The sequence below is a fragment of the Cherax quadricarinatus genome, chromosome 2 (assembly GCF_038502225.1).
Source record: "Cherax quadricarinatus isolate ZL_2023a chromosome 2, ASM3850222v1, whole genome shotgun sequence".
Lineage (NCBI taxonomy): Eukaryota > Metazoa > Arthropoda > Malacostraca > Decapoda > Parastacidae > Cherax > Cherax quadricarinatus.
In genome coordinates this window covers 37,203,467-37,218,510 of record NC_091293.1, presented here as the reverse complement: position 1 = coordinate 37,218,510, position 15,044 = coordinate 37,203,467, and the positions used below count along the sequence as shown (strand labels likewise).

At 42.8% G+C, this 15,044-nt stretch overlaps 1 protein-coding gene and 1 long non-coding RNA gene across 2 annotated transcripts in view; both read right to left on the bottom strand.

Moving 5' to 3' along the window:
* Window positions 1-15,044, bottom strand: part of LOC138853117 (uncharacterized) — a 276,203-nt gene that overhangs the window by 20,427 nt on the left and 240,732 nt on the right. The window lies entirely within an intron of this gene.
* The window catches only part of LOC128689628 (transient receptor potential cation channel subfamily A member 1 homolog), an 81,609-nt gene that overhangs the window by 15,400 nt on the left and 51,165 nt on the right, over window positions 1-15,044 (bottom strand). The window contains exon 5 of the mRNA XM_070089422.1: window positions 177-293. Within this exon, the coding sequence (XP_069945523.1) occupies window positions 177-293 (117 nt within the window). The remainder of the gene's footprint in view (window positions 1-176; window positions 294-15,044) is intronic.

Below are 15,044 nucleotides of genomic sequence, written 5' to 3'. Positions count from 1 at the left end.
AAAATAAAATGCTTTTTTCAAAGACTATAATTAACAAGCATATTTATCTAAGACTATCACAAGCTAAAATTAATACACATTTCTAAAGTATATGAGCAAATATGTAATTTATCAAGCATAAATAAGTGAAGCAACAAAAGGAATAAAGGTGAAGTAAATAAAAAGAACTCAATTACCATCTTAATACCAAGCAAAAACTCGCAGGAGCAGGTCGGAATGACCACTATTGTTGTTAGCACTAAACTTGGCAGTCGTACAAAAATAAAATTGCTATGGAGATAATGCCACTGCAGCTGTCAAAGTAAGATAATAATATTAAAAATATTGAAGAAATAATATACATAGAAAGAAGTATTACACAAAAATGCCTATTCCCTAATAATTTATCTTTTACCTGTGTATAGCATGCTAAAAAGATAATGATAATTGATATCTGAAACTAATAATTTTTTTATGAAAAAACTATGCTCCTGTCTGTCCCAACTACTAGACCACAATGACAAGGCACTAGATGCTCTAGAAGACAAACAAAATGCAGATGTAGTGTGCACAGACTTTGCAAAAGCCTTTGACAAATGTGACCATGGTTTAATAGCACACGAAATGTATGATAAAGGAATATCAGGAAAAGTTGGAAGATGGATCTATAATATCCTAACAAACAGAACACAAAGAGTAGTAGTCAACAGAGTAAAGTCTGAGGTGGCTATGGTGAAAAGATCTGTTCCACAAGGCACAGTACTAGCTCCCATCCTGTTCCTCATCCTCATATCTAACAGACAGGAATGTAAGCCACAGCACTGTGTCTTCCTTTGCAGATGACACACAAATCTGCATGAAAGTGTCCTCCATTGAAGACACCGCAAGACTCCAAGCAGACATCAACCAAATATTTAAATGGGCTGCAGAAAACAATATGAAGTTCAATGATGAGAAATTTCAATTACTCTGATATGGAAAACATGAGAAAATTAAAACTATGTAAGATAATAAAACAAATTCCAACCACATAATACAGCAAAAAACTAATGTAAAAGACCTTACTATACCCATTCAATATTAAATCAGCAAATTTGTACCACATTAAGAGTTAACTGTATCTCTGTATTTTTTAAAACTACTTGTAACAATCCATTAGCTAGTAAAATAAATTAGTTTAGTACCATAATATTAAGTTTAACATAATACCACATCCAAAAGTCTAGTTGTAGAGTCACACTCAATCTTATGATTACAAGCATTAATCTTGATATCAACCTTTTATTAAATGACTTACATGCACTGAACAGCAACTGTAATTATTATACAGCAGACCAAGCAAAGACAATACTCAGAGCCAACAATAACATAACTATCTTTAATTACAATGGCAGATCTTTGAGCAAACATTAAGATGACCTCACAGCATTACTCAGTTCCCTGCATACCAGGATATCAATCATCACACTCACCAAAACCTGGCTAAAGCCTGGTACTACAGATATCTCTGCCATTCCTGGTTGCACAGCCATACCCAACTGTAAGACAGACCAGCAAGGGGGTGGAACAGCTATATACTACTCAGATCAACTTGATTGTATCAATAATTCTTGCACAAGGGATGAACATGGAGAATATCTTATAGCTAAATTTAAATCAAAAGACCTGCAAAAACCCCTCAAAGTGATAAACATCTACAGAGTACCACAGTCAAACATTTACCATTTTAGTGAAAAATTAGGAAACATGATAACTGATGCACATGTGAACAAAGACCACTTGCTGCTCACAGGAGATTTCAACATAAATCTCCTACATGAACAGGACCCACAAGTAGCTGAATTCACAAACACTATGAGCAACTGCTTGTTGCTACCAACAATAACAAAACCTACGAGAATCTCCGAGACTGGTATCTTATTAGACCACATCTGGACTAACACCATATCTCCTTTAAAATCAGGCATAATCACAGACAACACCACAGACCACTACCCTACCTTTCTCATAACCAACCTAGGTAAATTGCCCCAAGATACTACTAAAGTTGCCTTCAGACTACATCATGAGACAGCTGTTAATAACTTTATAACCACTATGATTAATGTCGACTGGCATAATGAGCTTGAAACATATACAGATATGGATGAATGTATTAATAATTTAAAAAAAAAAAAACACTACCTCTTTAACAAGCATTTCCCTAAAAAAACTAAACAGATCACAGCTAAGAGACTGAACAGTCCCCAGCTAACATCCAGCATCCTTAACCCCTAAACAGTCCAAACATATACATACATTCTTACTGCTAGTGCCCTGAACATATATATACGTTTCATTTTTCATTCATTCAAAATTGGCGTGATAGGCCTGAGTCGCCTAGACATGAGAGAATGGGTGTGCTCACTCAGTGTGCGCCATACGAAAAAAATCGGGAATGCCTGGGTACAGCATGGAAGGTTACATTCAGCTCCATCTTGGGTCAACATCATGGCACATCCTCGTGATTCACTCATGCCTCGTCGTGTTAACACTACTATTAGAGGAAAGTGATAGAGAACATGAGTTTAGTGGATTTGACACCAATGGGGCCACTAATATTCAAGGAATTAGTGAAAATATTGATGATAACCCAGATGACCCTCAGCCTATCACCTCTGGGGTGGCCACACCAGACCCTGGGCCAAACACCTCTGGGGTAGCCAGTGTGGCCACAGCCGACCCTAGGCCAAGCACTTCTGGGGTGGCCAGTGTGGCCACACAAGACCCTGGGCCAAGCACCTCTGGAGTGGTGAGCGCTACTCATAGGCAACTTCGCAAGAGGAGACTATCATATTCCTGGTGTTTTAGTGATAGTGAAAGTGATGTAAGTGATGATGAGATTGATTTTATGCCATTCGAGGATTCGTCTAGTGATAGTAAATTTCATTATTCACCAGTGAAGCGTACTTTTAGGCATCGTTGTCTACTTTCAGTCAGTGTGCCATATGCAGTCCCCAAGGGTTGTGGCAGGTCACAATCCAAAACCCTGGCCACTGATAGTGATTATGAAGGTGAGTATGCAGGGATGGAGAAAGTAGTGGTGGGTGGCACAGTGCCTGGACCACGTGGTGTAGTGGGTGGACAGACAAAGGACTGCCCAGCACCCCCTCAACCATGTGCTGCCTCCACTCCTGTCTCTCCTCCTGCTCCCCTTCGCCCCATGCCACAGGTCCACCCTGCACAATGTGATCATGAGTGGAACTGGACACAAAGTATATTCGTGCCACAGCTTTGTGATTTTGATGCGAGTGGAAGTGGCATCCAGCCAGCATGTCCCCCTAACGAATGAGTCTACAGAGTTAGACTTTTTTTAGTTATACTTTGACAAACCTATAATGAACTTGATAGTGACCCAGACAAACAATTATTACCGATATGTCATGGACAACACAGCAGAGGTTGGAGAATTGTCATGGCTGTGCAGGTGGAAAGAGACAACAGTGGCTGAAATGTATTTATTCCTTGCCACTGTCATGCTTATGCCACATACCTATAAGAACAATATATGCAATTACTGGTCCACAGACCACTTCATCAGTACTCCAATCTTCCGTGGCCTTCCCTGTAACAGATTTACTCTGCTGCTACGAATGTTGCACTTCTCAGACTGGAATACGCCAAACAGAAATGACCTTCTATACAAAATCCGGGAAGTGTTTATGTATTTGAAGCAGAAATTCAGTGCATACTTTTATCCCTTCACGAACATTGTTATTGATGAGTCCTTGATTCTGTTCAAAGGATGCCTGTCACTCAAGCAATATATACCAAGCAAACGTAATTGCTTTGGTATAAAACTTTTTGTTACGTGTGACTGTGAGAGTGGTCTTGTGTTGGATGTCGTTGTATACACCAGGAGATACACACTCGATGATGACAGACGAATGTTGGGCATTTCCGGTGATGGTGTTCACAGGATGATGGAACCATACCTTGGCAAGGGACATACATTGTACACAGACAACTAGTATACAAGCCCTATGCTCGCTGATTTCCTACATGTGAACAATACTGATATATGTGGAACAGTGAGGAATAGAAAACATATGCCAAGGTTCAGTGGAGGTACTGTTGAAGGTGCAGTGCAAGTGTTTCATGCTAATGACATCATGGCACTGATGTGGCATGACAACCATCCACAGAAACAAGATGGTACAAACAGACAAAGTGAACAGGAAGACCAATGAACGCATTGTAAAGCCAGCTGCTGTCGTGGACTATACGAACAATATGTGACTAGTTGACAAATGTAACATGATGATAGGGTTCGTTGACTGTGTACATAGAAGTCGCAAGTGGTATATAAAACTTTTTTTCACCTTACAGACATTGCAGTGCTCAATGCATTCAATATATATGAAATAAAGACTGGAAAACAACAAGGTTTTGCAGAATTCTCCCTGAATGTTGTAAAACAGAGAGCAAGAAAGTATGGTACCACACCTGTATCTGCCCCTCAACAGTGTCTTGTCCCACAACCACAGCCAGTGGGGGAAGTGCCAGACCGAATCATCACTGTCACTATCTGGTACCAATACCACCTACCCCAAAGAAGAATTCCCAGAAAAAGTGTTATGTGTGCTACCACCATAAAACGACCTCAATAGCGGAATGACACACGATTCATGTGTCATAAGTGTGGGGTGGCACTCTGTATGAATCCATGCTTCATGGAGTATCATACAATTGTGGAATTCTAGAAACATAAGTGGGATATGTAAATACTTGTATACAGTTGTAGATAATAGAATGTGATTCAGCCAGGTGTGCAAAATCACCTGTCAGTGTGTACATGTGTGTTTATGACAATATGATAGTAATTTCATATATAATATTGGTGTATAAACAACAATTGGCATTGAACTCAAAAGATTTACTATAAAACATAATTATCATACCATGAAAACCAAGAAAACTAAAAAAAAAAAAAAAAGGAAAAGAAAACAGTAAATATGTAGAATTTCTGCAAGTGGCAGCACTTGGTGGCAGCACTTGGTGGCAGAACTTGGTGGCAGAACTTGGTGGCAGAACTTGGTGGCAGCACTTGGTGGCAGCACTTGGTGGCAGCACTTGGTGGCAGAACTTGGTGGCAGAACTTGGTGGCAGAACTTGGTGGCAGAACTTGGTGGCAGAACTTGGTGGCAGAACTTGGTGGCAGAACTTGGTGGCAGAACTTGGTGGCAGAACTTGGTGGCAGAACTTGGTGGCAGAACTTGGTGGCAGAACTTGGTGGCAGAACTTGGTGGCAGAACTTGGTGGCAGAACTTGGTGGCAGAACTTGGTGGCAGCACTTGGTGGCAGCACTTGGTGGCAGCACTTGGTGGCAGCACTTGGTGGCAGCACTTGGTGGCAGCACTTGGTGGCAGCACTTGGTGGCAGCACTTGGTGGCAGCACTTGGTGGCAGCACTTGGTGGCAGCACTTGGTGGCAGCACTTGGTGGCAGCACTTGGTGGCAGCACTTGGCGGCAGCACTTGGCGGCAGAACTTGGTGGCAGCACTTGGTGGCAGCACTTGGTGGCAGCACTTGGTGGCAGCACTTGGTGGCAGCACTTGGTGGCAGAACTTGGTGGCAGAACTTGGTGGCAGCACTTGGTGGCAGAACTTGGTGGCAGAACTTGGTGGCAGAACTTGGTGGCAGAACTTGGTGGCAGCACTTGGTGGCAGCACTTGGTGGCAGCACTTGGTGGCAGCACTTGGTGGCAGCACTTGGTGGCAGCACTTGGTGGCAGCACTTGGTGGCAGCACTTGGTGGCAGCACTTGGTGGCAGCACTTGGTGGCAGCACTTGGTGGCAGCACTTGCACACGAAAATCACTCACAATGAAAGCAAAAGACTCGGCAGACGATGCAACATCCCCCCAATGAAAAGCAGGGGTGTCACTAGCACGTTGAGAGACAATACAATAAGTGTCAGGGACCCGGGACTGTTCAACTGCCTCCCAGCATACATAAGGGGGATTACCAATAGACCCCTGGCTGTCTTCAAGCTGGCACTGGACAAGCACCTTAAGTCGGTACCTGACCAGCTGGGCTGTGGCTCGTACGTTGGATTGCGTGCAGCCAGCAGTAACAGTCTGGTTGATCAGGCTCTGATCCACCATGAGGCCTGGTCACAGACCGGGCTGCGGGGGCGTTGACCCTCAGAACTCTATCCAGATAAACTAGAGGTAAACTCCATGTTGTCGTCAGGTGATCGCCAAGTGTAAACTTCGTGGCCTCATATCTCGGTAAGTACTGACCCAATAATTTTTTTTTGTCCTATAACACTTTAAAAAATATGCTCTTTCTTTCTATATAAAAAAACTATTTTTTTTTTTTCAAAATATTCGGGGCGCTGGGTGAGAGAACATACAGTGGACCCCCGGTTAACGATATTTTTTCATTCCAGAAGTATATTCAGGTGCCAGTACTGACCGAATTTGTTCCCATAAGGAATATTGTGAAGTAGATTAGTCCATTTCAGACCCCTAAACATACACGTACAAACGCACTTACATAAATACACTTACATAATTGGTCGCATTGGGAGGTGATCGTTAAGCAGGGGTCCACTGTATATACGTCTGGACCGTTTAGGGGTTAAATCCATTAACACAAAGCACCTATACGAAAAACAGTACAGAATGGGTCAAATAACCAGAGACCATTCTAAACGTTACTCGTCACTCCTTACCAGCCTGATAAGAAAGTAAAAAAAATTGCACAGTATTATGTAATCTGTTCTCATAACATAAAAGGTGATATGAAAAAGCCCTGGAAAACCCCATCTGAAATTCTAGGAACTAAAAAGATATCCAAAAACAAAGCAATCAAATTAACAAAATCAGATGAACCCCTACTCCCACCAACTGAAACAGCAAACAGACTCAATTGAGGCTGGGGGCTGGCAATTTCACACGCTTTGCAAAAAAATATCGAAAAATTATGGAAATTGAGTTATTCATACAGAAAAATAGCTTAACTCTTTGGCAACACAATGATGTTTCTACAAGAAATTATAGTCATTTATATCAGGTATGGTGACGGTGGTGTGGGTAGCGCGTCTGCTGTCAACCCATATATTTTTTGGAATTTTTTCCTTGTTTTTTATCGCTTTTTCTTGCATTATTCTTTCTAATAAAATAATTGACTATTTGGCATCATATAAGAGTAGGTGGAGCTTATCAGTAGACTTCCAGCCAATCAGGAAGCACCTGGGAACACCGGCAGTATTCCCGCTCCAGAGATAGCCAGGTGAAATCACTTCATTATTACGCTTATATCAATTCTACGGCTTATTTATCTATCAGAATTGATCTAATATGATATAATAAACACTATAAATAACATACAAACATGTTATATACTCCAGACTGAATAAAATAGGCCATAATATGGCGAGAGTCCACCAGTAATATTCGATATAAAATTGTTACTCCTCGTCTCCATGTCGTATTACAGTGGACCCTCACATACCGTTGGCATCACATAACGTTAAATCCGCATACCGATACATTTTATCACTAAAATTTTGTCTCGCATACCGCTAAAAAACTCGCTCAACGCTATTCGTCCGAGACGCTTCTAATGTGCGGCCTGAGCCAGCTTCACATGTTCCGCCGGTGGCATTGTTTACAAGCCAGCCTCCGCTGTAACATCCAAGCATACAATCGGAACATTTCGTATTATTACAGCATTTTTGGTGATTTCATCTGCAAAATAAGTGACCATGGGCCCCAAGAAAGCCTCTAGTGCTAACCCAGTGGTAAAAAGGGTGAGAAATACTATCATACCACAGTCAGCTGCTGCTGCACCACGGTCAGCTGTTACTGGACCACTCAGCTGTTGCTGGATCAGTCAGCTGCTGTTGCACCTCGATCAGCTGTTGCTGGACCAGTCAGCTGTTGCTGGATCAGTCAGCTGCTGCTGCACCACGATCAGCTGTTGTTGGACCAGTCAGCTGTTGCTGAATCAGTCAGCTGCTGCTGCACCACAATCAGCTGTTGCTGGACCAGTCAGCTGTTGCTGGATCAGTCAGCTGCTGCTGGATCAGTTAGCTGCTGCTGCACCACAATCAGCTGTTGCTGGATCAGTCAGCTGCTGCTGCACCACGATCAGCTGCTGTTGGACCAGTCAGCTGTTGCTGAATCAGTTAGCTGCTGCTGCACCACAATCAGCTGTTGCTGGACCAGTCAGCTGTTGCTGGATCAGTCAGCTGCTGCTGCACCACGATCAGCTGTTGCTGGACCAGTCAGCTGTTGCTGGATCAGTTAGCTGCTGCTGCACCACGATCAGCTGTTGCTGGATCAGTCAGCTGCTGCTGCACCACGATCAGCTGCTGCTGGACCAGTCAGCTGTTGCTGAATCAGTCAGCTGCTGCTGCACCACAATCAGCTGTTGCTGGACCAGTCAGCTGTTGCTGGATCAGTCAGCTGCTGCTGCACCATGATCAGCTGTTGCTGGACCAGTTAGCTGTTGCTGGATCAGTTAGCTGCTGCTGCTGCTGCACCACGATCAGCTGTTGCTGGACCAGTCAGCTGTTGCTGGATCAGTCAGCTGTTGCTGGATCAGTCAGCTGTTGCTGGATCAGTCAGCTGTTGCTGGACCAGTCAGCTGTTGCTGGATCAGTCAGCTGTTGCTGGATCAGTCAACTGCTGCTGGATCAGTCAACTGTTGCTGGATCAGTCAGCTGTTGCTGGATCAGTCAGCTGTTGCTGGATCAGTCAGCTGTTGCTCGACCAGTCAGCTGTTGCTCGACCAGTCAGCTGTTGCTCGACCAGTCAGCTGTTGCTGGATCAGTCAGCTGTTGCTGGATCAGTTAGCTGTTGCTGGATCAGTCAGCTGTTGCTGAATCAGTCAGCTGTTGCTGGACCAGTCAGCTGTTGCTGGATCAGTCAGCTGTTGCTGGACCAGTCAGCTGTTGCTGGACCAGTCAGCTGTTGCTGGATCAGTCAGCTGTTGCTGGATCAGTCAGCTGCTGCTGCACCACAGTCAGCTACTGTTGCACCATCAGCTGTTTCTCAACATGACTCGTCCCGAACCTGTCCCGAATCTGTCCGTCCAGCCTGAGCGCCTGCCTTGCTGTCATTGCTTACAAGCCAGGGTGGCCGGTTGCATGCATACATTCGATACATTTTGTATTATTCCATTATTTATAGTGCTTGTAACTGCTAAATAAGCCACCATGGGCCCAAAGAAAGCTTCTAGTGCCAACCCTGTGGTAAAAAGGGTGATAAATACTATCGTACCACAGTCAGCTGCTGCTGCTGCACCACGGTCAGCTGATAAATTGGACCAGTCAGCTGTTGCTGCACCACAGCTGCTGCTGCACCACAGCTGCAGCTGCACCATGGTCAGCTGTTGCTGCACCCAGCTGCTGCTGCACCATGGTCAGCTGCACCCCAGCTGTTGTTGTTACTGCACCACCGTCAGCTGTATTACTCGAAGATGTGGAGAGTGTGTTGTTGGTGTGGCTTAACGTGAAACAATTACCGAGAAACAATTAACCCCAGAGGGTTAGCCACCCAGGATAACCCAAGAAAGTCAGTGCATCATCGAGGACTCTAACTTATTTCCATTGGGGTCCTTAATCTTGTCTCCCAGGATGCAACCCACACAAGTCGACTAACACCTAGGTGAACAGGGAAAAATGCCTGGAACTAGTGCTCATATTGGTGAATTTAAAGCCAGCAAAGGTTGGTTTGAGAGATTTAAGAATCGTAGTGGCATACACAGTGTGATAAGGCCTGTTCTGGAAGAAAATGCCAAACAGGACCTACAGTACTCGGGAGGAAAAGGCACTCCCAGGACACACTGTCTCATCAGTCATTGCTGCATCTTCAATAAAGGTAAGTGTCATTTATTCTTCATTTTGTAGACTAGTACATGCACAATATATACTGTGCATGTACTACTCTACTATTGTGCATGTATCCTTCTCTTTGTGTGTAGGAAAACGTATATTTCATGTGGTAAAATTTTTTTTCATACTTTTGGGTGTCTTGCACGGATTAATTTGATTTCCATTATTTCTTATGGGGAAAATTCATTCGCATAACGATAATTTCGCATAACAATGAGCTCATGAACGGATTAATATCGTTATGCAGGCGTCCACTGTATTTGGTCTTCGAGTAAGAGAACACGGTGTTTTCAAGAGGATAACTGCACTAGAACACCAGTTTAATAAGGAAAACACCCAAACAAATGCGATTCTCGAGAGATTTTTTTTTTTTTTCGAGACTGCAGGCCGGCCGACGTTCCAGGCCAATATCTCGGAAGTAACTTATTTACTTATTTCGCTTTACTTTGCCATTATTAATGATTGTATTGAAATGATTTTCACAGACAATATAAAACAAAGTGTGTTTGAATATTCACAGGACATTTTTTTTGGAATATCTCAAATATTTTTTATTTTGTGGGGGGGTAAAAGGCAGATATTTTGGTGAATGCCAAAAAGTCTATCAAATGTATTTTCCTCTGGGTTGTCTATTGAAGCTTCGTTCGCTTTCGTCATGACGAGGATAACTACGTTTTTGTTACTAACGACCCAACATTCATAGAAAAACTTCTTACTCATAAATATGCTAACATCCAACTCCAAGCTGCCCTACCAAGATCACCTAAAGTGCTTATTGTTATCCACAATGTCAATAAGTACTTGGATCCTAAATTCCTGTTGTCAGATCAAGTTGCAAACCCTCGTTGACTTCCAAATGATCTGATATTAGCTGAGTGGATTGGCCAAGGGACTCCACCATCATATATCTACTCTCGCGCTGCGCTTAACAGGAGTTACAAAATAGCTTTGTACAAACCACCTCACCGTAGATGCTACAAGTGTCAGCGCTGGGGTCATTGCTTGGAAATGCCCATTTAAGTCACACTGGTGTGCAGTGTGTGCCAAGGCCCATCCTTCTCACCAGTGCTATGATATGATCAAGAAACACCAGACCGTTGCATTAGAATGTATCAATTGTAAGACTCCAGGAGTCACAGCTGCTCATGCTGACTGCAGAGTGAAAGCTGCTCACATTGCCAGCCGCAGGGCTCCCGCCTCACCCATCACCCCCCATGATGAGGCAGTAGGCCTATCAGATACTTCATATCTGGATACTGACCCATGCCTGATTTCAGACAATATGGTTGAGCGAGTCACTCTGGGAGTACATCAACAGAGCACGATCACGTCTGCTATCAACACTAGTAATGCTGCTGGTGTTGACACCACCTGTCTGGCTGAGTCAGCTGTCAGTCAGCCACCTGGCTCAGCTGACCGGGACTTCATACCTCCAGATGACGCTAGTCTTGCTGGGGTGGTACACAACATGCAACTGCGCATAACAGTACTGGAGAAGCACCAATGGTGTTTGAAACAACAACTTGAGCACCACAAGGAAAAACTTACAGAGGTTGCAAATGAGTACATCAACCCACAGATTGTCAGCCATTATGAAAATGAGTGTGGTGATGATGAACAAACTGATGACTGCAGTGGTGTTAATAATTACAAAAAATGATGAATCTGATAGGGTTGTTTACAATCGCAGTGAAGATTATAAGGGCAGTGAAGACCATCATGATAGTCAAATTGATGAGTGTAATGTATTGATAGATACTGAGTGTGGAGATGGCCCGGTTGTTGATAATGGTGTATGTATCACTGGTCATAATGATGAGGGAAGTGATACATGTGATGATAGTGATGAGTGTAATAAAAGCGGAGAGGTGAGTGCGAGGGATAGTGTCACCTTCCATACATTCACAGACAAAGAGCGCCGTGACCTCTGTATACAAAGACTCCCAAGAGGTCTCACTAATGGAAGTGCACTTAGGAGACTCATGGATAAGGATAATACTGATGATATTGATATTGATTATGTCTGTTTGTTATTTAGTAAGTTTTTTCATTTTGCTGAGAAATTGAATACTATCCCTGGACTTTTATAATGAAACCAAACTCGTATAAACTATCCATTTTAAGTTGGAATATTGCGTCACTTAGAAAAAGATTTTCTGACCTGCATCATAAAGTAACTACTGAATCCATTGATATTGTGTGTCTACAAGAGTGCAGAGTCCCTGAAAAATCCCAACCCCCTAAATTGCCACCGTTTGTTGCATATAACCTCAAATCTACTAATTCTTGTGTTCTATATATTAAAAAATCACTTCCCCATCAACTTCTTGCACATAAGAAAACAGAGGGGCTACAGTATCATGGTGTTAGGATTTATATTGGGAACTCTGCTCTCAACATATTTAACTTGTACACTCCTGCTGATAAGTTTAATTACTTGGAGCTACCAACTTGTGCTCAGTCTGAACCTACTCTCATTATTGGTGATTATAATGCAAGACACAAAAGCATTGGAAACTCTCAGTTTGGTAATCGTAATGGCAATCAACTGTTGTCACTCTTAAACAGTCATAAAAATGTGCAAATTGTAGGTGACCTTGAACCCACACATATCTATGGAGGTGTCCTTGATCTGTGCCTGGGCTTCAACATTACTCAATTGTAGGCAAATTACTAGAGTCAATTATAGCTGAGATTATAAGAAGCCATCTCGATAAGCATAGCTTGATTAATGATACTCAGCATGGATTCACAAGAGGCCGGTCTTGTCTAACTAATTTATTAACTTTCTTCAGTAAAGCTTTTGAGGCTGTTGACCACAATAAAGAATTTGATATTATTTACTTAGATTTTAGTAAGGCTTTTGATAGAGTTCCGCACCATAGACTGTTAAAGAAAGTGGCAGCCCATGGCATTGGGGGAAAAGTGCTCTCGTGGATCGAGTCATGGCTCACTGACAGGAAGCAGAGAGTGTCCATAAATGGGGTTAAATCCGAGTGGGGATCTGTAACAAGTGGCGTTCCACAGGGATCAGTCTTGGGCCCGTTGTTGTTTATAATATATATCAATGATCTTGATGAGGGAATTACTAGTGATATGAGCAAATTCGCCGATGACACAAAGATAGGTAGGATAATTGATTCAAACGTAGATGTTAGGGAACTTCAGGAGGATTTAAACAAACTCTATTCTTGGTCAGAAAAGTGGCAGATGCAGTTCAATGTAGATAAGTGCAAGGTTCTGAAGCTTGGGAGTGCCCATAACCCTAGTACTTATAAATTAAATGATGTAGAACTTAGCCATACAGATTGCGAAAAGGACTTGGGGGTTATGGTGAGCAGCAACCTTAAACCAAGACAGCAATGCCTAAGCGTACGTAATAAGGCAAATAGATTACTGGGATTTATATCAAGAAGTGTAAGCAACAGAAGTCCAGAGGTCATACTGCAGCTTTATACATCATTAGTAAGGCCTCACCTTGATTATGCAGCTCAGTTCTGGTCTCCGTATTACAAAATGGACATAAATTCGTTAGAAAACATTCAGCGTAGGATGACTAAATTAATACATAGCATCAGAAATCTTCCTTATGAAGAAAGATTGAAGACTCTTAAGTTACATTCACTTGTTAGACGAAGAATGAGGGGAGACCTGATCGAAGTGTATAAGTGGAAGATAGGTATTAATAAAGGGGATATTAATAAGGTCTTGAGGATGTCTCTCCAAGAGAGAACCCGCAGTAATGGATTTAAATTAGATAAGTTTAGATTTAGAAAGGACATAGGAAAGTATTGGTTTGGAAATAGGGTAGTTGATGAGTGGAACAGTCTACCTAGTTGGGTTATTGAGGCTAGGACTTTGGGTAGTTTCAAATCTAGGTTGGATAAGTACATGAGTGGGAAGGGTTGGATTTGAGTGGGACTTTCACATCAGAGCTTATTTCTTGGGTAGCATTGAAAATCGGGTTGGGTAAATGTTTTGTTAGTGGGATGAATTGTAAAGGACCTGCCTAGTATGGGCCAGCAGGCCTCCTGCAGTGTTCCTCCTTTCTTATGTTCTTATGTTCTTATGTACTTCTGCCAGCTGTGAGTCTTCCATTGTAACAGATATAGTGTCTGATCATTTCCCAAGGCTAACCTTTCTAGATATTGGTAATACTATTCTCCCTGGTGGGATATTCAAACGGAAACGACTTAATGTTTCCCCTGATCAACATGATGACTTTGTTGCACATATGACTGACTGGTATAATTCCTATGAGTGTACCTCTGTCGAGACTTTTAACAATGACCTTGTGAGCAGTATTCAGAACTTCTTAGAGCCGCCTCTGAAACCTCCTACTACTCTAAATCCAAATGACTTCCATAATAATCATAAGTCTTATAAAAATCATACCTATTACAATGATTCTAAACTTCGAACATTGAAACGTACTGCTCGCAGACTAGGCCTAGCCTATAGAAACCATCGTACCCCTGAAATGCTGAGCCTCTTCCAAACTGCCCTTGCTGCTGCCAGAGAGCGTATGACAGAGCTGCGGCAAACAGACTGGGAACAATTTGTCAATGGTCTCAATGCTCACACCTCACTTAGCCGGGCATGGAGGGACATAAATAGAATTAAGGGTAACAGAACTGGGCAGATCGTGCACCCTCATCCCAAGGGTGAGTGGTGCACTTAGGAGTCTGTGGAGACAAAGAACTCTGTCGGTGGAAGCAAAAAGGGAAATGTATGAGAGTATAGTTGTACCAACACTTGCATAGGTGATGAATGCTGCAACGATGAGAAGGCTGGAGGCAGTGGAGATGTCATGTCTGAGGGCAATGTGTGGTGTGAATATAATGCAGAGAATTCGTAGTTTGGAAATTAGGAGAAGGTGTGGGATTACCAAAACTATTATCCAGAGGGCAGAGAAGGGTTTGTTGAGGTGGTTCGGACATGTAGAGAGAATGGAAAACAGAATGACTTCGAGAGTGTATAAATCTGAAGTGGAGGGAAGGCGGGGCAGGGTTCAGCCTAGGAAGGGTTGGAGGAAGAGGATAAAGGAGGTTTTGTGTGCGACAGGCTTGGACTTCCAGCAAGCGTGCATGAGCGTATTTGATAGGAGTGAATGGAGACAAATGGTTTTTAATACTTGACGTGTTGTTAAAGTGTGAGCAAAGTAACATTTATGAAGGGATTC